Source organism: Quercus robur, chromosome 12, assembly GCF_932294415.1.
Source record: "Quercus robur chromosome 12, dhQueRobu3.1, whole genome shotgun sequence".
Lineage (NCBI taxonomy): Eukaryota > Viridiplantae > Streptophyta > Magnoliopsida > Fagales > Fagaceae > Quercus > Quercus robur.
In genome coordinates, this window is record NC_065545.1 from 37002794 (window position 1) to 37024872 (window position 22079).

The following is a 22079-nucleotide window of genomic DNA, read 5'->3' on the forward strand; positions in this document are numbered from 1 at the left end:
CCTCTTGGTCAGTTATGGGACGTTTATGAAGTAGGAAGGTGTAAGCAAGGTGGTGAATGTTGATGTTATGGTGACTATAGGCTGAGAAAGGTTATAAGTGAGCTCAAGAGAGCTTGGGGAAGCTTAAAGAAAGCTTAATAGGGACTGAATTTCTGCAAAATGTAGTCAATGACAGAAATTTTTAGAGAGGCTCCCTCCCCCCTGTGGGCTGAGGTGTGTATGTTTTTATAATGGAGTTTTAAAGAAGCATTAATTAACAAGAATCTAAAAAATGTATGACTAATCAAAGGTAGTAAATCAAGGTTAATCTTCTTTGAATTTTTGGTCAGAAATAGGAGATTTACTTTAGAGGCTACCTTGCCTCTTTGGGTAATGATGGGATTTTAGAGTGCTTTGCATTAAATGCTAGGATTTCTGGGACTGGACCTAATCAATTGGATTAAGGCGTGTATCAGGAACGAATCCTAGTGTCGTAACTGAGATTTGGTCCCCCAAAAAGTGAGATTCAACACCCCAAGCTAGGTGTTAAGCTCTAGGCCACTTCAAAGGGTTCCGCTGGAGATCCCTTTATACCCTACAAACCACATGTTCCCAATTTTTCCCCTTTAGAATTTATGGGCTTGGCACATGAATCACGTCTTGAACATTTCTAACATTTTTAGCATTAATTTGTTAGAGTTTGGATAATTTGGTTTCAGCTCCCCTTCCACTGGAGGTGCAGTCTTGAGAAAGATGATGGAGTTCCATCATTCTTTAGACTTCAACTGATATGATAGCCCTTGGGCACTGTTCACGTTAGGCAGAGGGTGGCAAAAAAGTGATGGGACGGCCCCTAGTTCATCCTCAAAGGCTTGGTTTTCTTGTAGGGGGTTTTAGTTGTTTTTTGATTAGGGATGAATAAAGGCTGGTTGCCCACTTTCAAGCCTTTTGCTGGGGACCTTTTTGGGCTGGAACTCTTCTCCATTTCAGCACTTTTAGTTGGACCACACGGCCCTTTCTTTGCTTGGGCTTGTTCCCTACTTTATGAGATTCTTGGGCCTACAAAATAGGCATTAAAGACATGCTTTGCCATGAGTTTTTTACTCCTCATGGGCTTTAATTGTTAGTAGAAATAAAATGAATCCATGAGCTTTTATAAAATATTTTTGATAGATTTTGGGTATTAATTCCCATGGGTTTTAAATAACAACTTGTTTAGTTTCTCATAATCTTTACTATGGATTACTTTGTAAATGATATTTTCTTTGGAGCTTTTTTAAATAATGACCTCCAATATTGTTCTTGAGAATAATATTTACTATGGGTTTTAAATAAATATGGTAACAACCACTATAATGAAATTGTAAGGACTCAATTTGTAACAATCCCAAACTGGTATTGGGTTCGTACGTTAAAGGCCCAAACAATAAAATTTGTATAGCGTGGGCTGAAAGGCTAGGCCTTGGTCACCGGACAGTGGTTCGTCATGGTTTCTATAGCAATTTGCACAAGGGTGAACCTGGCGTGTCTAACAATACTTTTTTCCAATACGTCCTGAGTGGTTCCGGCCCTTAGACCTCGTTTGAGGAGCTTCATGTTCTTATTATTCTCCTTTTTTAGGGCTCCATGGTCTGGGAGACGATTTGTCCCCCACCCTTTCCTGAATTGCTTCTCTTTCCTTTTTATACTAACCTTTACCTTTCCTCCAACGTCCACGTGTAGGTTTAGCGTTCCAGGGCTGATACTTGTCCCATCAGCCCATACCCAAAGTGGTTGCGGGTGGTTGTAAAAACTGAAAAGTATTACTCTGTCAGGTGTAGAGTATTTAATTGTAGTAATGACAGCCTTTCCTTTGTCCTTTGTCGCCAAATTGTCCAGGGGTCCTTTCTCTATCAATGTGGATGTGTTCGGCTTTTCCCTAAACTATTTTTATACTGTTCTTGCCTTTTCTTTCAGGAGCGCTTTGGGATGCCGAGGACAGAATCATCCTCGGCTATATCTCAAGGCTATTTGGACTTTCATTGTATGTCCTCGGCCATGCCTCTCCTCGACTTGGGCTTTAGGCCCAATGTAAAGTGGGCCGGGGTCACAAATTCTCTGGCCCCACAGGAATAATGTGATGTTCTCATGAGTTTCTCTATAGATAATTATAATGGACATGTAGGATGAATAATTACCTTGAGTTTCAGTAATAAATGTTGTGATATAAGATAGATAGCGAACATGAGTTTATAATATAAAATAAATAAATGTCATGGGTCTAATAATCATAACTTTTCATGGGCTTTTATAAGATGATTGCCATGAGTTTTGAGAATAGATAATTCATAAATTTCATGAGTTTGTAATATTACAACAATATGTTTAAGAATCTAAAGTATTGTTCATTATTGGACTTTTAAGTGAAATAATTATGATATAGTATTTTGCCAAATATTAATAACCTTGGGTTTTTGATAGAATAGTGCCAAGTAGTTAGCTTGGGCTTTTAATAGTGCCAACGTAAGTTGGGTTTTTGATATTACCAATGAGAATTGGGCATTGATGTTGGCAATGAGAATTGGGCTTTGATGTTGGCAATGAGAATTGAGTTTTGGATAAATAAATTGCCATGGGTTTAAATCATGGGCTTTAATCATGGATTTGAATTCCATCAATAAAATTGTTTTGCCATTGACTTGAATCATTGGCTTTTCAAATATTACCAAGCATAAGTATTCTTGAGCTATAAATAGAATAAGACGTGTTTTTTGGGTTCATAGAGCCGGTTTTGGGTTTAACTAAATAATGATAATAAAATTGGATAAAATATGAGTTTTGTGGCTTTTGTGATAGTTTATATCATAACCTAATTTAGATAATAAGATATGAAACATTTGTGATTAACATAATAATAGAGCGAAAAATATTTGGGAAAACTCAATAACTTATTAGTGGTGTTTGAAAATAAATAGGTGGTACTCAAATAAAATTAGGTATAAAAAAAAGTCCCCTAACACCCTTTTTTTTTTAAGGAAAGTATTGGACCTCTCTTAGGGCATTTGTTTATTTTTTTAAAAAAGAAAATTATAATGGTGCATTCGTTTATTATTATTGTGAGTACACAACTCGCCATTATGCAGTTTTTGTCCGCTTTGGGGAGCCAGTCCCTCACGGTTTTGTCCTCGTCCCGAGTGTGGTCAAGGATTTTGCCATGAAGTGATTTACACCTAGGCTCACCTTTGTCCCACATCGGTTAGAGAACCCTCCCACTCAAGGTTTATAAGCTTCTGGAGCAACCAAGAGTGTACCAAGAGAACCCTCCCACTCAAGGTTGAGATCGCATTGTTCACAAATTGTAAAACTTATATTATTTTTTTATTCAAGTAGAGCCCTTTTTTTTTCATTCTTGCTTTGAGCCCCAACCATTTCTCAGTTCTCTCTCTCTCTCTCTCTCTCTCTCTCTCTCTCTCTCTCTCTCTCTCTCTCTCTCTCTCTCTCTCTCTCCATCTCTGCCTCCCTCTCCGACGAAACCTAGGTTGGAGCATCAAGCCAAGCCGATCTCTATCGTAGTGGTTTCTTTCTTCTTCTTCTTCCTTTTTTTTTTTTTTTTTTTAAGTTTGTGATTTGATGGTAGATTAGGCAATGGTTGTGTGAGTTATGGATTTGCCGTTTTGGGTTATCTCATGCCTTGGGTTTTGATTTGGGCATATTTTGGTGGGTTTGTGATTTGGTTTTGGATGGGTATGGTTTGTGGTAGGCCGGTGGTGGTGGGTATTTGTTTGATGGTTTTTTGCGGTGGACCGATGGTGGTTGATGGTGGGTGGGTATGAGTTTTATGGTTTGGTTTTGGGTTTGGGGTTGTGATTTGATTTTGGGTTTATTTTTGTTTGTGATTTTGGTGGTTGGGGTTGAGGTTGTGGGCAGTAGTGTTTGGCTGTGGGTGTGGTTTTGGTGATTGGTTTTTGGCCGTGGATGGTGATGGGTCATGAGTTTGGTTGGGTTAAGTTGGGTATGGGTGGTGGTGGGTGGTGGGTTTTGTGGTGGCTCTTGTGACTGTTGGTATTGGGGTGAGGCTGGGCTGCAGTGGTGGCTGGTAGTGGCTAGTCATGGGTGTGAGTTGTACCGTGGGTTGAGAAAGATGGAGAGACAGAGGGAGAGTGAGAAATAATTAAAAAAATGAATAAAAATATTAAAGAAAAAATATTTAAATGAAGTTGTAAAAAAAATAGAATGTTTGATATTTGGTATATTATAAAATAAGGTGTTAAAATTATAAAAATAATATTTTAAAATTGTAAATGCTAAAATTTTTATAATTGTTGAAGAGAATGTTCTTAAGCATATTATGGACGTACAAGTATTACGTTATAATTTATATTTGTTGTAAGAGTTCACTCTTTGTTCGTACTTCATAGGGTGAAGCCACGTTGAAATGGAGTAGACACTTGTCTTTTTGGGAGGGTTGTGATGTATCTGCACTGCAGCAAACCGATATCGGAGCTTCTGACGTGTCTCACAGAACTTCAACACGTACCCATCTATTCTTGGTGCCAATCTATCTCGCTCACCAATGCTCACTTTTTTTTTTTTTTTGACAGAACCAATGCTCACTTCTGGACAAACGGTTAAATGGATGCACATTTATGCTTATCGATGGTTACAGGCAGCTTAATGCTCCCTTGTTATCTTAGCATTTTGCTAAAAGTTTTAAAAAATTTTAAAGCTAATTTCATGGTGAGCATTTTTAAAAAAAATAAAAAATAGGATTTTATCACGTTATCAATAACCAAAATTTAAATTGATATCATAATAATGACAGTCAACATTTTGCCAAGAATTTATAGTGCTTGGTGGCATAATCTTTTTTTATTTATTTGTTTTTTTTGCTAAATAACTATTTTATTTATGACTTACAGAGTACAAAAGACGGAAGGGCCTGAAACCATCTCTCTCCACAGCCTCAAAAACTAGGAGAGGGACCTTAGAGATGGGAATTGGCCCTACCCAATTAACAAAAGCCGTTCATTGGGCTAAAAGATGGGCTGGAACATTGCCCCCTCTGTACACAAAAGAAAATACAATAGCATTGAAACACTTTACAAAATACAAAATATCTGTAACCACCTCTACAATACTCTAGTGAGGTGTCTTTTTTGCATTACTCAAAGGATCTATCACATTCCAAGCATCACCTTTCACTATGATTTTAGAAAACCCATTTTCAGTGGCTCTCGTAATGGCACAAAGTGCTGCCTTAGCTTCACCCACCAGAGGACTACTTGGTTCAATTTGTTCTGCCCAAGCAAACAACAGTTCTCCTTTATCATCCCTGCCCACTATAGCTAGAGAAGTTTTTTCTTCTCTTATAGCTACATCAAAATTTAATTTAACCCACCCATATGGAGGGGGCTTCCATATCGCTTTCCTTATAGGGCTGTGAAGATTGTCTTTCCAAGCTTGTTTATGTTCATATGATCTCAGAATTTGTCTAGAAAGCTCCAAAGGATTGGAACTCTTTCCTTCAAACCTGGTTTTGTTCCTTGTCATCCAAATTTGGTCTAGGACTATTAGAGCATATAGCTAAAAATACTTTACATCATAATCATCTAGACCAAGCAGACCTTTAGGATTTAGAATTATCTTTATCCAGACAAAGATGGAAATGTTACCCATATTTTGAAGATTGAGAGGCCATGGAGCAAGGAGCCAGATTTGGGATGCCCAGTCACATTGAAGGAATATGTGATCAAGAGTTTCCGGGGCATTTTTGCACAAACAACAATCAATAGAGGGAATGGAGAACCTGTTGTTTATAACTACACAAGTTGGAAGAACTTCCCAAGCTATTTTCCACAACAAATGTTTGAGTCTTGCATTCGCTTTGAGCTTCCAAATATCTTTCCAGTCTTTACTACTTAGATGTTGATGGGGGACTTAAGCTATTGATTTTAGAATATTGTAGGCTGATTTAACTATAAATTCCCCTGATGGAGAGAGGCACCAAAATATTTGATCTTGGGAGGCTCGGTGTGATAGATGAATTCCAAGAATCCTATTAACTGATTCTGGAATAAAGAGTTCAGCTAACTTACCCCTATCCCATTGGCGACTGTCTTGGTCTATGAGATTGGCCACCAAATGCTCAGTTGGAACAACACCACTTTTAACTTTAGGAGTGAAATCTGATTCTTCAGGGACCCAAGGATCATCCAAAATCCAAGTATTCCACCCACTCCCAATTTTATGACAAAGCCCTTTTTTTACCACATCTCTGCAGCCAAAGATACTCTGAGATGACCAAGAGATGGATTTGGGCATAGGCATCTTCATGAAATTCTTACCCCTCACATATTTCTTCTGAAACATCTTTACCCAAAGTTTCTCTACATAACTAGCCACCTCCCAAGTTAATTTAGCTACAAGAGCACGGTTCATGTTCTCAATTTTCTTTATCCCAAGACCACCCAATGCTTTTGGAGTGCATATAGAGTCCCAACTTTTAAGATAGAACCTATGATTTTTCTCATCACTACAACCCCACCGAAAATTCTTGTTAACGTCAAGTTTTTCACATACCTTTTTGGGGAGGAGTAGAGATGAGGCTTGATAGGAGGGCATAGCTGTAGCAATTGAAGATATAAGGGTGGTTCTTCCCGCTTGGGAAAGAGTTTTCATTTTCCAGCCTTGAAGCCTTTTTTTCACCTTTTCTATGATTTCCTCTACTGCAACCTTCTTTTCTCTACCAGAAACCATTGGAAGGCCAAGATACTTCTCTTTTTTGTTTGAGACATTTATGCCTATCAAATTAGCCAACCGCCTCTTGTAAGCTTGAGACATATTTTTGCTGAAAATAATTACAGATTTGAAGAAATTCACTTTTTGTCCAGACCACTTTTCAAAAGTGTCTAGACAGACTTTTATCTGGTTCATATTCTCCTCATTTGCTTGGGCAAAGATGAATAGATCATCTGCAAATTGCAGGTGGGTAATAGGGGCCAAGTCTCTTGCCAGTTTAAACCCATTGATTTTGCCCATTGATTTTGTTGGAAGTAGCCTCCCTTTCTATAAGTGCCCGCCTCCTCAGCCATTTTGGATTTGAGGGTGGAAATAGAATACACACTAACATCATCAAGAGATCTTACCTCCTGTGTCATGCTATGATTGTCTCCGTCATATCTTTCTCTAGCCAGCGCCTTGAGCTTTTTCTTTCTTATTGGTTTGACATTTCCGTAGGATCTTGGAGGTTGAGAGTGAGAATTGATTTTAAGTAGGCCAGATCCTACTTTGATTAGTTTCATTGGCTTCTCCAAAAATGGGTCTTCTTCAATATCTAATTTCCTTTTGTTTCTACTATTTTTACGTATTTGGCTACATTCCAACTCATTAATAGCTTAACTAACCTTTTGTGGCTTTTTTTTCCATTGGGCCTTCACTAGCCCTTTCATTATAGTATGCTACCCAAGACAACATGTTATTATGGCCTTTAGACAGCCCATATAAAAGAGTAGGGTCCACTTTGTCCGATTCAGGCATTGGTTCATTTGAGGCTTGGGATATTAGTGAAGTGTGACTGGTTTTTTCTAGATTATTACAAGGAGACTGTTGGGTTTTGGTAACAAGGGTAAGATTTTTTTCTTTGGGATACTCAGTTGTCAGAGGGTTGGTTGAGTCTTGTGGATATTGGTTATGGTTAGGTTCCATTTCCATTAGGGTTATGGTATTTATGGCAGTAACTTTTAGGACTTGGTTGAGTGGAGTCTAGTTTTTATGACTAGAGAGCACTTTTGGTTGAGATTGAGAAGGAAGGTTATGAAATTTATCTAGAGAAATCTTCTTGGATGTAATGTGTTCTGATAGATTTTGAAAGTCAGTAGGGAGATTTCTAGAGACTTCCACCAGTGGACCTACCTTGTCAGAGCTTTCTTCACTTCTTGGACTCTCATTTGCGTGAAACTCACACGTCACCATTCTTGGACCCTCAGCCTTCTGGATTTCTGCACTTCTTTCCTCTGTTTTCTGGTCATCCTTAGAGATAAACTCCACCCATCTTGAAGCTCTTTTTGTTAATGGATCTGCCTTCAACCATGGGCCATATCCAAATGGGTCATGCATTAAAGCTTTCTCTGAATTTGCTCCCATATATATACATTTGGCCTTTAAATGCCCCAACCTTCCGCATTTATAACAAAAATCTGCAATCCTTTCATATTTAAACCTGACCCATAATTCTAGAAGAGGACTTCTATCCAAGTAAAAGCCACTTTTCAATGGTTTCGCAACTTCAAACTCTACCTTCACCCTTAAAAATTGACTCATACATACTTTCCCATCACCTGTGAAATCAACTTCCACTACCTTCCCCACCAGAGCACCTATTTCCTCAACATTTTCCTTTAACATATATTGAATTGGGAGACCATATCTGAACCCATATATGGAGGCTTGAGAAATCTACATCTTCAGCTGTTTGATTTTGATTCCATTGCTTCAATATTAGTGGTTACCCTTTAATATTCCATGGCCCCAGCTCTAGAATTCTTCTACGATCTCCTTCACTAGCGAATTTAAACAGAAAAATATTCTCTTTCAGATCAATTATTTTCACCCCTCTACTAGTCCTCCACGCTTTAAGAAATATTGCCCTTACCACATTCTTGTTAACACTTCTATCCGCTAGTAACTTGCCCACCAATCTTGTATTGAACAACTCCACAACCACCTTTTCACTTGCTTTAAGTCTAATGGGTTTACTGGGACAACACAGTTTCTCGGTCTCAGCACCTAGTGCTTCCACCAGATCTGTGTTTTGGTTCATGGCTTCAAGATAGAGGGTTAGATCAACCCTCCTCCTGAGGTTAAACAAATTTGATTGAAGATTATAAGACTATGGGATAAGAGAAAGATAAAGGAAAAAAAGGAGTTTAAGGGTGGGAAGGAAGGTCTTGGGACAAGAAAGCTTATAACTTCTAGGGATTATAGTATATTAATTCAAAAGAGCGAATGGGTACTTAGGGAAGTTGGATAATGAAAGTCAGAAATGAGACGGGAGTGGAAGAAAGAAAGTACATAAAGAAATATATCAAAAACCTCAAGCCAAAGGACTCAGGTCAGAGAACCTTGAGAGAAACAAGGAGAGAGAAGCTGCCTTAGCAACGAGATTTCTTTGTTTCTAGCACTTGGTTGCATAATCTGTTTTTCTTTATTATAAGAATTAGAATTCAAATCTCTCTTTCTATTATTAAAACTTTGGAATTATAAAAATAAATAAATAAAATTATTTAAATATTGATGACATGACAAAATCCAATTCTATTATTTCAAACATAATTCCTAAGATCTTATGGCTATACATTCAAACCTATAGAATATCTAAATAACTAGTCAAATACGAGAAGTTTATTAAAAAAAATATATATATATATATAAACAAAAATGTAAATTGTATTTATCATGTCTAAAATTTGGTGCAGGTTCAATTTTGATCCCTCAAATTTAAAAAATTTGTATTAGCTCTATTTTTCTTTTACAAATAATCTACAAAAATGTAAATTGTATCTAACATCTCTAAAATTTGGTGCAGGTTCAATTTCGATCCTTTAAATTTAAAAAGTTTGGATTTACTCCATTTTTCTTTTACAAACAATTTAAATCATTTCACCTATGTTTTCATATATTTACATAATTAACGGGATGTTAGAGCATTTGCAGCAGTGGAGCTAAAAAGCTATAACGCTATTTTAGCTCCACCAATATAGCAAAATAAGCTCACAGCAGTGGAGTCAAAGCCATAAAATTTGGCTAATTTGCTACAGTGCACATCTATAGATAGATGTGCACTGTAGCACTCATCTAAAAAAAAAAAAAAAATTTTAATCAACTGCCAATTAAAATTACAAATCTCACCTCAGTTTTTTTCATTCTTTTATTCTAAATCTCCACCGTCACTCTCATCTCCCTCACTCATCTCCCAGATCACTTCTCCCTTACTCATCACCGTCACTCTATAATGGCATTCACTCTCTCTCTCTCTCATTCATCTCTGAACATCGCTCTCTCTCTCTCTCTCTCAATCCGGTCTCTCCAACTCGCCGAGATTCCACTCGGCGAAAATATCGGCGAGCTCTGAATTTGATAGCCCGCCGATATTCTTCAACACATCGTAGGCTTCGGAAATCAATTGCACGTCGCCGTATTCAATTCCGTTGTATACCATTTTGACGAAGTTGCCGGAACCGCCTTTGTCGATCGCAAGGACCGTCGTCGACCTGAGCCGCGACTCTCTGAAGAATATTCTGGGCATTCAAATACGCTTGATAAGAACCTCTGGGCATCAACGAAGGACCGTAACGGGCACCTTCTTCGCCGCCTGATACGCCCATGCCGAGATACAGCAAGCCTTGCGACGATCTGGGACGTTGGATTGAGAGGACGAAGTCGCGAGGAGTGTAGTGTGGGCAGCATCGATGCGTGGGCTTGTCTCCGATTTGTGCTGGGCTTGTCTCCGATTGAGGATTTGGGTTTTTTTTTTTTTTTTTTTTTTTTCTATTGTGTACTACTGGTGGTGGTGGTGGTGGAGGAGGATGTTTGTGCTGTGTGGTGGTGGTGGAGGATGTTTGTGCTATGGTGGTGGTGATATATTATTTTATTATAGTAGAAATATTATTATTTTATTGTAGTAGAAATATTATTTTATTGTAATGAATATATTATTTTATTGTATTGAAAGCTAAAATAGATCCACTGCTGCAGCATGTGTGTAGGTAAAATAGATAAAATAACTTTTGGTGGAACTAAATTGCTAAAAATTTATCTCCACTGTTGTGGATGCTCTTAAGGCACCCCATATTTTAGGCCTAAGGCCTAAGAAAAGGACAAGATGACCTTAAGGCCCATATAGAGGATAAGACGGGTTTAAGGTCCAATCAAAAGACAAGATGGGTCTAAGGTCTAGACAAAGGACAAGGAGGGTCTAAGGCCCTTAATTAGAAAAAAATGATAGACTCTGGGCTAATTAAAGGATAAAAAGAGGCTAAGGTTAGTAAGAAAAAATGGGCTTAAAGTCCAAAAAATGACAGGATGGGCTCGGAGACTAAATAATGTACCCAAAAAAAAAAAAAAAAAAAACCTTTTTAAGAGATAAAAGATAAGCCTAAAGCCCCTGATGGGCTATTTTTTTTTATAAAGTTTTTTGGATATATATATATATATATATTTTTTTTTTGGGAAAAAAAAAGGAAGGACTTTTAAGAACAAAATAAATAATTTTTTGGATACTTGATTTTTGAAATTTTTTTTGAAAAAGGGCAAATGAAACAAAAATATTTTTGAAACTTTTGGACATTTTCTTTTTGAAAAAGGAAGAATTCACTTGAAAGAAAAGTATTTTTGAAAATTTTTATTTTTTAATTTTTGAAAAGAAACAAATTTACAAACACATGCAATCGGGTTAACCCTAGAGGTATTTCACTATGGCTTACTGCGTGTTGGTCAATCCAGATAGGGTTTCATCCTTATGGTTATGGCTCCAACAAAAGGTTCCCCATACGTAGGGCACCTATTAAGTCATCTCAAGTCTTAACATGAATCAAGTCGATCCATGTTGGTTGACACTTGACAGACTAACTTGTTAATATGCTTAAAAGTTAAAACTCATTATAGCCTATGACATAGACAGTGGAGTGATAAACTGAAGTAAAAATTACTTGTGACTTAGTGGAGTTTGGTACCCTAGCCCAACACCATATGAGATAAAAGACAAACTTTGTGTCCCTATGTAAAATGTTGGGTGTGTTTAGTAAGATCCTTATTTGAAAATGGGCTTAATACTAATATTTTAGGCTTTAACTCTCTAGTTCTAGTGGATTTGCAATTGTGGGCACCTTTAGGGCGTGGCTCATGAATACCACCATGTTTACCAATTTAATGTATATATTGAATGCTTCTTGTTGTGGGTCAATTTTAAACATGGGCAAGGGAGTACATCAGGGGCGACGCTACACTTTATTTAGGGCCTCAAACGAACCCTAGATATATTATTTTTAGTTTAATTTACCTTTAAAAATATTTTGCATACCCTGACTTAAATATTGCACACCCTGATCACATGTATTTTTTACTTTAAGAATAAAGAGTGTGGGTATGTTTGGTAACTATTTTTCCCCCTTATTTTCTGTTTCCAAAAACAATTTTCTATTTTTGAGAGTAGAAAACTTGTTTGGCAACCCAAAATGGACAGAAAATAAAAACTGTTTTCAAAACTCAATTTGTGAAGGAAACTGAAAACATACAAAAGTCTATTTTTAGTTTCTAATTTTCAAAAGTCAATGAAAACACGCATTTAATTTAATGAATCTATTTCATTTAATGAGTTAGTATTAGAGTTCAAATCCTAGTAACAACATATTTTTGGTATTTTCTACTTTTTCCTTCAAAAGACTATCTTTTTTAATTTCAACTAACCAAACATTATGTTTTTGATTTTAGAAATACAAGAAATTTTTTTTTTCTTTATATTCCCAAAAACAAGTTTTTGAAAATAGAAAATAAAAATTGTTAACCAAACATAACCTAAATGTTTATGAGTTGTGAGTGTCTCTAGCTTTATTATAAATTTATATTATACGTGTGTTAGTGTGTGTTTTGATATTGATTGTGTGCATTATTTTTATTTATTTATTTATTTTTTTGTTATAATGTTATTTGTGTGCATTGTGATGTGTGTGGATGTGTGTGTGTACAATATGAATATAATATAACTTTATATAATTTAATATTTAGGAAATAGGAGGGGTTGTTAAATGTGTGTGTATTGTTATTATGCTATAATAAATTTTGTTAAAAAAGTTAATGATTCAAGAAAAAAAAAAAAAAAAAAGAGAGTAAAGCTAGTAATTGTTTAAGTATTTGATTGATTAAGTAAACACACGGTATATTATTTTATGTATGAATGAGTGTGATTGTGTAGATCAATAACTAATACAATGTTAATGAGTTGAGTTTTTTCATTTAGTTTTTATAAAAACAATGACAAGTAGATAATGACAATTGTATAAAAGTAAAAATGTTATACAAACTTAACAAAAATAAAATGGTCACAACTACCCATATTGGCAATAGATAGTGATAATAAACTATCATGTAATGATTTTTTTTTTTTTTTTGGTTAACCAAGCTGATAACATAAAACTAAACAACAACCATTCTGTTAAAAAAGAGCTTAGCTTTGTCAAAAGCTAGCAAATCAACCACCACAGGCGGTGGTTCATACAACAAAAGGAAATTAACAGCTTGAGTTGCTCCCATGTTAGCAAGCTTGTCAGCATATTTATTAGTTTCCCTAAAGATGTGAACCACTGTGCAGCTAGGGAAGGTTTTGATTAGGTTCCTCCAGTCATTCAAAAGGGGTTTCTAACATGAGATTATGAGATTACAAAAAATTTCTGGATCCACTACTGGAGTACATCACTAGCTTAGTGGTTAAGATAAAAAGAAGAATCATCATCTAGTTATACGTCCAAAAACCATCTTTGACTACTGTGTAGAGGTCTAATGTAACCATGCATGAATCTCAATTTGGGGTACGAGTCCTAGGAAGACGTTAGACACCCAAAACAACACATTATCCAAGGATTGGCTTTCATTTCTATCACTAAGGCAGTGTTCAACTAAGTTGGATCCCTCTTAATGCATAATCGAAGTTAAAATCATGCATGGGCCATATAGATCACACCGTAGGGGAGGATAGGCTTAATGTTAGGCTCTCAATATTTATTTCTAAGAAATTAAAGTGCAAGACTGAAAAATAGAAGGGAAAAGAGAACAAACCTGGATGGGTCATGGATGGTTGTGTACGTACACCTCCTTAGTCTACGTACCGTACGTACCTTTAGCTGTGCATACGCACACTAACAACAACAATCCTAATCAAAATAAATAGACCTAATTTTTCATCACATAATATTTTATCATATTATTTATTAAATTAAAATCATATAATGCACATTATTATTATTATAGCATGTCATATATGATAAAGTAAATGAAAAAAAAAAAAAAAATCTCAACAAAGAAAAAAAAAGTCATATATGAGTCAAGTAAATGAGATCAGAAAAATAGATTCTTAATGGAAAAAGGGTGAAACATAATATAGATGAATTAAGTAATGAAAAAAATAAAAAGAAATGAGTTTTGAAAAAAAAAAAAAACCCATTGTTACATTTTGACTAGAATTTATTGGAATGCATCGATCATGGGTTGGAATTTCTTTTGAGATGAAACTAATTCGAATGAAATTTTCTAGTAATTTAATCAAGCAGAACAAAATGAAATTGACAACAATGGTTTCACTTTCTCGAATGTAAGATGTTTCAAACAATGTCCACATTTTATACATGATATGAAAGAGTGGATATTTTCCAATTCTTTTTTACAATTATTAAGGTAGGTTGCGAATCTTGTATAAAAGTGATTTTTTTTTTTTTTTTTTGTGTGTGTGTGTGCTAAGAATCAAGAATATTATTAATTAAAGATAAACTAAGCATCATCTCCTTCTTGCAAGCATCCAAAACTTCAGCAAGAAGACAATGCAAATTACAACAATCAGAAAAGTAATGAGGAATAACAAATTTAGCTAGATAATGTACTGTAGAGTTAAGCTCTCTCCTAACCTAACTTAAATTACAATTAACTCAATAGTTGCTAAAGTCTAAAACATCACAAATCATAGATTGGTTAGGCCAAGCAACATTGGAGCAAGAGCAACATCGGAGCAAGAGCAGCCATCTTTAATAGCATCAAAACAATTTTTTGTATCACTCCTTCATTTCAATTCTCTCTATATTTTCTAACTTAACAATTTTAAATGCCGAGAGAATGGTCTCATATAAAAGTGATATTGGATTAAATTATAATCTATTATCTCAAATATTACCCAAAAACAACTTTAAAATTAGTCCTGTCGGTAGGTCTACCATCATTCTTTTCATGGCCTTAAAATATGGAATCCGAGGGCTTTTTCCCTTTTCCTTAATTCTTTTTAGCTCCAACATCATAACATGTTGGGTACTACAATTGTTTAGTATAATCTTACATGGTGGTGAGTCAATTAAGTGACGACGAGGATGATGATTTTGGTCCCACTAGCTATATTTTTATGAATTTATTTCATGGTATGCTCTATGTTCTTATGTTAGGTGGGTGAGTGTATGGACCCAAGTGGCGGCTCAAAGGAGTCAATGCCCAAAGGACTTCATTGAATAGCTGTGACAGGTTAAGTATTCTGCTTTCATAAACAAGAGGTACAAAGCTGACAGCAGTAGCACCCACCGCTAAAAAAGAATAGAACCAAGCTGAGAATCAGACTGCTTTGCTTTGACGCACAGCAAATCAGAGAAAACCACTTTTCTTGACCATTTGGTTTAAGCTCCAGAAATTTTCTTTTCTTGTACCTGAAACTGAAAAAAAAGCTGAGAGAATGCGGGGAGAGACGGAGGCAGTAAATATTCTGGTGTCTCTGACACTGATCTGCGCTTTCGTTTTTGTCTACTCTGATATTGATGTCGATGTACTGTCTCTTTTATTTCTTTGAGTGTGCATATATTTATGTGTGAATGGTTGTGCATGCATTTTATGTAATGCTTTTGTAATGATGAACTGTAGGTTCTAAATGAGATACTTCATAAGATTCTAAGTTGGTGTGCTCGCGTTAGTGTTGCAATTGTGCTTCTGATGGTTTTTATCCAGTCACGGATGGATGTTTTTCGTGAGTTAAGCCGTGAATTAGGTGATGGAATTGTGAGTATGCTAATCTTTCAGACTATTTGAGCAAGAGCAACCATCTTTAATGTTGCAAATTGAATATTTTATGCTGTAATGACATTCTTCTTCTTGATTTCTCTAAGAGAATTTAATCAACTCAAAATAACTAGTTACTTTGGTTTTAATAGAGGTGATTCGAATTTCATTAAATATTATCTTTTATAATGACAGTCTCATTGAGAGGAGAAAGTATCTTATGTTTTGGGTGTATACTTCCTCCCTCTCATAAGTCATGAGAGGGGAGAAACATACACCCGAAACAGAGTGTATTTTCTCCATTAGGAGGGTTAGGCATTTAGTTCACAAATAAGAACTTTATTTTTTTTAATATATAATTTGATTTTATTAGAATAATAATTAAATTATTTAATTCATTATTCATAACAGCATAAATATTTGTAACAAATAATAATTGATTATGGTATCAAAGTAGGTGCTAATGTAGGCCTTAATTCCAAGTTAATAACATTCAGCACTTTTTTCATCCATTAGTGCATATCACAATTCTACTCCATCATTACTTTATATATATATATATATATAGGTATAGTAGCTACTCTAATTGTTTAGTTACTTACCCCATAATTCATAATTCATACCACAGGTTCAGAATTTAGGCAACAGTGGATTATTGGGCCCAAGGAGACACCATGCTTCTTGTCATTGTCATACCATAAGGGAAGGAACTAGTGGTTTCATGGTTCAAAAACTGAAACATGATTTGATAAAAAAAATCTATGATGGGGTGTACCAAGTCAATGTAGAGAACATAGGCAATGTCATCTATAATGTTGCACCACGAGTTGATTCATTAAGTAGAGAATCGTACAATTTGGCAGTTGCATGCTCTAATGAGTTTGTGTTGAAGAATATTTTTTGTTTCAATCCAAACTGTAACCAAGTTTGCTATGTAATGGAGCACTACGAACAAAATTTCAAACAATGGTTGCAAGAGAATTCTCTCTCTGATCAACAAGGCAAAAATCTGAATCCAGAATTTCTTCAAATTCTTAGGTAATATATATTTGATTTCTATTGTCTTCATCAAAACCAATTTTTAGATTGTCACTCTTCTCTTGGCTATGTGATAGGGATGTTTTAAGGGGCATTGGTTATCTCCATCGTGTGAAAAATAGATGTCATGGCAAGTTAAGTGAGACAAATATTGTGGTCGTGAATGGTCGGGCCAAGATTACAGGAATGGTCGGGCCAAGATTACAGGATCATTATTCAGATTATAAGCACTTGGCGACCATTGTTCGAAAATCCTTCGAAACCGAGCAACATGACATTCCAACAGAACTTAAATTGTTTCTTACCTACATCTCAAAGACAGAACCCAGCCGGTATGCAAGTAAACTTTACACACACACGCACATTAATATTTATTGTAAAATATCTCACTTAAACTTCTTTTTATTCTTGTCCAGGTTGCTCAATATTGAAAATCATCCAATTTTTCTATCCCCTTTACAAAGATTGAGCTACAGGGTGATTGCTCATACTATCTTGTATTTTGGAAAGTCGAAAAGGTCCTTTGCGTTGGCACTAAATGAAAAGCTTGGTAAATGTGAATGGAAGCTCAATGTCAGAACTACTGGTACATTTGTTATGGTGCTTGATCGTTATAATTACCTGGGAAATTTGTCAGAAAAACAAAGGAAGAAAATCGTTGAATATAAGGATTCCGCCATATCTTTTATGCGGTTTTGCAGAAATGTTGTGGCGCACCTCAAGGACAATAATGTTAAACGAGATGTAAGTTCATAAACACTTTCACAAACAAAGTCATTAAAAGAATTAAATGTTTTTGTTTGAGGAATTTTTTTTCTTTGGTGATATAGCCAGGGCAGCGTAAGAAATTGACTGTGAAGGAAGTCGAGGAAGAGCTTAATGGATACTGGCCTGAGTTCATGCCCATTTTACATGAAATCCTTCTTGAACATGGCCATCTTATGGTTGTACACGATGCGTATGTGGTTGATCAAACTCAGTTTAATAAATTGTTTTTTTTTTTTTTTTTTCACTTCTGGCTTGTCAACTATGTGGCTAACTTGTATTCATGGTCTTTTTGTAGGGTTCTCAAGTGAAACCATTAGGCTGTTTCTCACAAATGGATATGGTACAGGTTAGGGTTTATTTTATTTTATTTTTTTATGTGGCTAACTTGTATTCATGGTCCTTTGATTATTACCACTACAAGTTCTTTCGTTTATTTTTCATATTACAGTTACCGAGGATGCAAATCTTAACATATCAATCAGCCATTGTGAAAAATATACAGTTACCCGGGGGGATTACTAACATGTGCTTTGATAATATATATATATATATATATATATATATAAATGATACATATATTCATAAAAAAAAAAAAAAATCCAAAAAAGAGAATATGTATAAAAGATGCAAGGCATCACTAAGGTGTGTGATCCAGTGATAAAGACTTACTCCAGTATATATGGTTTGACTGAGGTTAATGTCTTGAGTTTAAATCCTCTAATTTTAGTCACAAGATGCACTCCAAAGATCCTATAGAATTTGTTTAGTAACGAGTTGTTATATTCTTATTAAAATACTGAGTTCTAATAAAAATTAAAGACAAGAAGCAGCGTAATTAATATAAACAAATCAACTTAAATTTAACCATAATTTATTTTTAGTGTTGAGTTGTTTTATTTTAATAAAAACAATGAGTTCTTATTGGTTTAGACTAGGTAGCATGTAGCATAAGCAATTTATCTATCTATAAAGAAAAGAAGCAATATAATTAAAAATTTTAAAAATATATCAAATGTAATTTAATGTGAATTGCATAATTCTAACGATGTGTTTTTATTTATTTATAATCTAAAAAAAAGATGCAATGTTTAATTAATGATGAAAATATATATATTTTAAAAATGAATGTAAATAATGAATTCTACTTCAAAGAGTTTTAAGTGACATGTAAAAATAATAATAATAATAATAGTGTGAAAAAATGTAGACTTCAAAAAATTTAATTATGTGACAGCAAAAGTAAGAATCAACCAAGAAGTCAAATGCAACCATTTCATATAAGTTATTATATAGGTACTCTTCCTTTGATGTTCGAGGCAATTACGTACTGTGGAGAAGTTTAGTCTTGTAGCATAAAACCAATTTGCTAACACATTCTTGAAACTGTTCTAGATAAATTATTAACCAATGCGCAAGTGTGCATGTTTTTCCTATCAAGAAGAAGAACAAGTCGTGGACACTTCTATAACATTGTTTAATTCTTGACATGTAGTACCTGCACAACAGATGATCGGGAGACCTTCAAGGAGGTTCTATATTTTATAATTTTACTAAGAAAACCATATACAAGAATGAACTGGATGAATTTGTTGCCAGAAATCTGGGACAGAACTTCGTTAGGAACAAAAGATAGCCCAGTTCTCGTAATTAAGGCATGTCTGACTGTGTATCATTTTGGTAGAACAACTTGCAGTTCGGCCAATATCGATTTAATTTATAATTTACAGTCTCTATGCTTTAGTAAAAGAGGATTTAGAAATTTATTTCTAATAGTTTTCCCCTTGTTTCAGATAGTAGTAAATTTGCAAGTGATCAGTGTTGCTCTTCGATTTTCTGCTGGCTCGTAAGGGACTGTGTACAGCAACAACTTTTGAACCTATATAGAAGTGCTTTCAAGGGCTTTTCTTTTGGATATAGACTGTATATAAGTGAACTTTTAACACTAGATGGATTTGATAAGGATCAGCCACTTCCTCTTCCCATGACATATTCAACAAAATGCTTGTGACATATATATATTTTGAGAGGAAAAAGGCTTGTGATATGATATTGCAGATTTGCAGTAGAGTTAAGGCATATAGCTGTAGTGGGTGGGACCTGTCACAATACAGTTAAATTTCTTTATTGCTAGAAACTATTTACAAGGTCCAAGAATTGGCATAATGGAACAATTACAAGAAGGAACGCCGAGATTTTCCACCGCCCTAGGCTAATACAGAGCAAGGCACTCGCAATGCTCTAGACTTGGTGAACCAAAGTGGATGCTGGTTGTAAGAGGCTTACTCCAACATCCGGAGGGGAAATCACTCTACTTCACTCAATTTTTCTCTACGCTGGACTCTTCTTCCTCTTTTCTCCATTTTTTGTTTGAAATGAACCCCTCGTTCATGTGGGCGGTGGGTATTTGAAAGAGTAAGTCTAGCATCACATTAATTTTCACCACTTTGCCACGTGACAAGTTGTAAGTGGTGGAAATAAAATGATGGGTCTATGTGAATCCATGATTCCATCAATCACGAGTGGCAAAGTTGTGGCAAAATTGTGGAAATTAGTGTGGTGCTAGACTTACTCTTATTTGAAACCTATCTCCTCATAAATGGGGGACAAAATGATGACTCTAGTCCAATCTTCCTCTCCATTGTCAAGTTGAGAATATTGGTTAGGGTTTAATCCTACTTCTCCTAACAAATAGAGTAATCATTCAGAATTTAGGACAGAGGTTATCAGTAGGTGGCTATAATTAATGTGGAGGTGATAGCTAGCTTCTTAGGAACGTTGTTCGAAGACTGAGCAGAGTGTTATCGACAAATACTCAAGATACCTTTTTATGCAGGAGTCAACCTTCCTCCTTGATATGATCATGGTTTTGGTTGGAAGGGTTATTGTTGCTAGATATCTTGTTACGACAACTTCTTAATCGGTTCATTGCTGCCCTTTCATGATGAAACTCGAATGTCATCCAACAAGCCATTCATGTTCTTTATGAAGTTGGGCTCGGCTAAGGGTTCATGGGCTCCCTTCTTTATTTGGGACTAGGATGGGCTTGCAGGCCTCCCCTAAGGGGCTTTGTGGAGATGTGATGGAGTTGGTCAATCCCCCCTGAATAGCTTTATTGGTTTGTATCACTTTTGCTTGCTGTAGATTTTTTTTTTTTTTTTTTTTTTAAATAAAAAACTTGAAAAAGGATAGGAGTGGGCGATCAAAGGTGAATTCCCTACTTGGGTGTGAATAGAGAGTAGCATTCAGCCCATTGGGTATAGTGAGTCATAGCTACCCCAGCCCCACTAGGGCATCAATGAGTATTAAGTCAGTGTTTCATACAAATAATCTATATACGATTCCCATTGCGTGAGTCAAATCTATAACCTAATCCCCACCAAACCACGTGGGTGTAAGCTTAGTGACCATTGAACCACTACCCTTGGTGGTCATGCTGCAAGTTAAATTGAATTGTATAGAGTTAGACAACCTTTATACTTTGAGATGGTTTAGCATTTGATACAAATTTATTTGGCCTTTTCCTTCTAATTGTATTTGGTTAAAAGTTGATTAAATAGTTGTACTTAGAAAAAGTAATACTTTAAAAAGTTGTACATTAGTAAATAAACAAAAAACTAAATGAAAAGGTTGATTTTCACTATTTATGGGACAATCAACGCAGATTAAAAAGCTATAACTGGGAAAGATCCAAATTTCATAGCAAATAAAAATGCACTTAAGGAGACAATCAATGCAATTAAACATAGCATACAAGAGCCTAAAATCATGAGATTGTTGACTTTAATTACCTTAGAGCATTCACATTAGACTCAATAAACTAACCAAATTTTTTTAATGATCACTGTTGATCGCCACTTGTAGTGAGATAGTCTTCTCACTAGTCCTTATTTTTTTTTTAAATTCTCAAAACTCTCTCTTCTCAGTTCTTACTTGACTCTCTCTCTCTCTCTCTCTCTCTCTCTATATGTCTGTGTGTGTAGTCGAAGCTAGCGTGAACTGCAAAGCTTGGATTTGGCAGTCGTTCCTGGTCGGTGGTGGCGGATTTGGGTGTCTAAAATTTATTTTGTGTTGATATTTTCATTGATTTGGGCAGTGGGTGTGAGATTTGTGTTGATTTTTGTTTTGATTTATGCTGTGGGTGGGGTGGTTGCTGGGTTTTTGTTAATTTTTTATTTATTTGTGTGGTGCTTGTGGTAGTTTCTGATAGTGGCTGTTGTTTTTGCGCCTCTAAATATAAAGTTGATAGCTAATATGAGAATTAAACAAAAGAAGCAGAAATAGTCTGATAAACTAAGGCCAGCAACATGCAAGCTAGGCTTATTTTTATTTTTAGTTTTTATTTATTTATTTTTTCTGTGGTCCATTAACTCTGGGGTTGATCCAAACCAAAGGCAACTAGTGGAGATATGGTAGGAATGCGATTTGGGGATCCATTTTCACAACCCCATTTTCCTTTAGATTCAAGTGGCTCAAATACATGAACCCCACCATCTATTGTGCTAAAAGTGATGTGGTTGTAT

At 35.4% G+C, this 22079-nt stretch overlaps 2 protein-coding genes across 3 annotated transcripts in view; both read left to right on the forward strand.

Moving 5' to 3' along the window:
* LOC126710552 (uncharacterized) overlaps nt 1-17433 on the forward strand; it is a 45291-nt gene extending 27858 nt beyond the window's left edge. The window contains exon 5 of the transcript XR_007649684.1: nt 17310-17433. The gene's annotated coding sequence lies outside the window, so the exon portion shown is untranslated. The remainder of the gene's footprint in view (nt 1-17309) is intronic.
* LOC126710549 (uncharacterized) lies at nt 15258-20661 on the forward strand. Of its 2 annotated transcripts, XM_050411073.1 has the most exons (8): nt 15260-15523; nt 15619-15753; nt 16382-16791; nt 16869-17123; nt 17208-17535; nt 17622-17749; nt 17855-17905; nt 19350-20661. In XM_050411073.1, the coding sequence occupies exons 1-7, from the start codon at nt 15434-15436 to the stop codon at nt 17865-17867; spliced, it is 1359 nt and encodes a 452-aa protein (XP_050267030.1). In that variant the 5' UTR covers nt 15260-15433; the 3' UTR covers nt 17868-17905; nt 19350-20661. The 2 variants fall into 2 exon arrangements, with proteins under 2 accessions (XP_050267029.1, XP_050267030.1); XM_050411072.1 differs by having other exon boundaries at nt 15258-15523; nt 16869-17535.
* Nucleotides 20662-22079: the final 1418 nt, after the last annotated feature.

Excerpts from the sequence above, each read along its gene's own strand:
- LOC126710549 (XM_050411072.1), top strand. The coding sequence starts at position 15,434 with ATGCGGGGAGAGACGGAGGCAGTAAATATTCTGGTGTCTCTGACACTG. Across the intron at positions 16,792-16,868 it reads GAATTTCTTCAAATTCTTAG|GGATGTTTTAAGGGGCATTG; the intron begins GTAATATATATT and ends GCTATGTGATAG. Across the intron at positions 17,536-17,621 it reads ACAATAATGTTAAACGAGAT|CCAGGGCAGCGTAAGAAATT; the intron begins GTAAGTTCATAA and ends TTGGTGATATAG.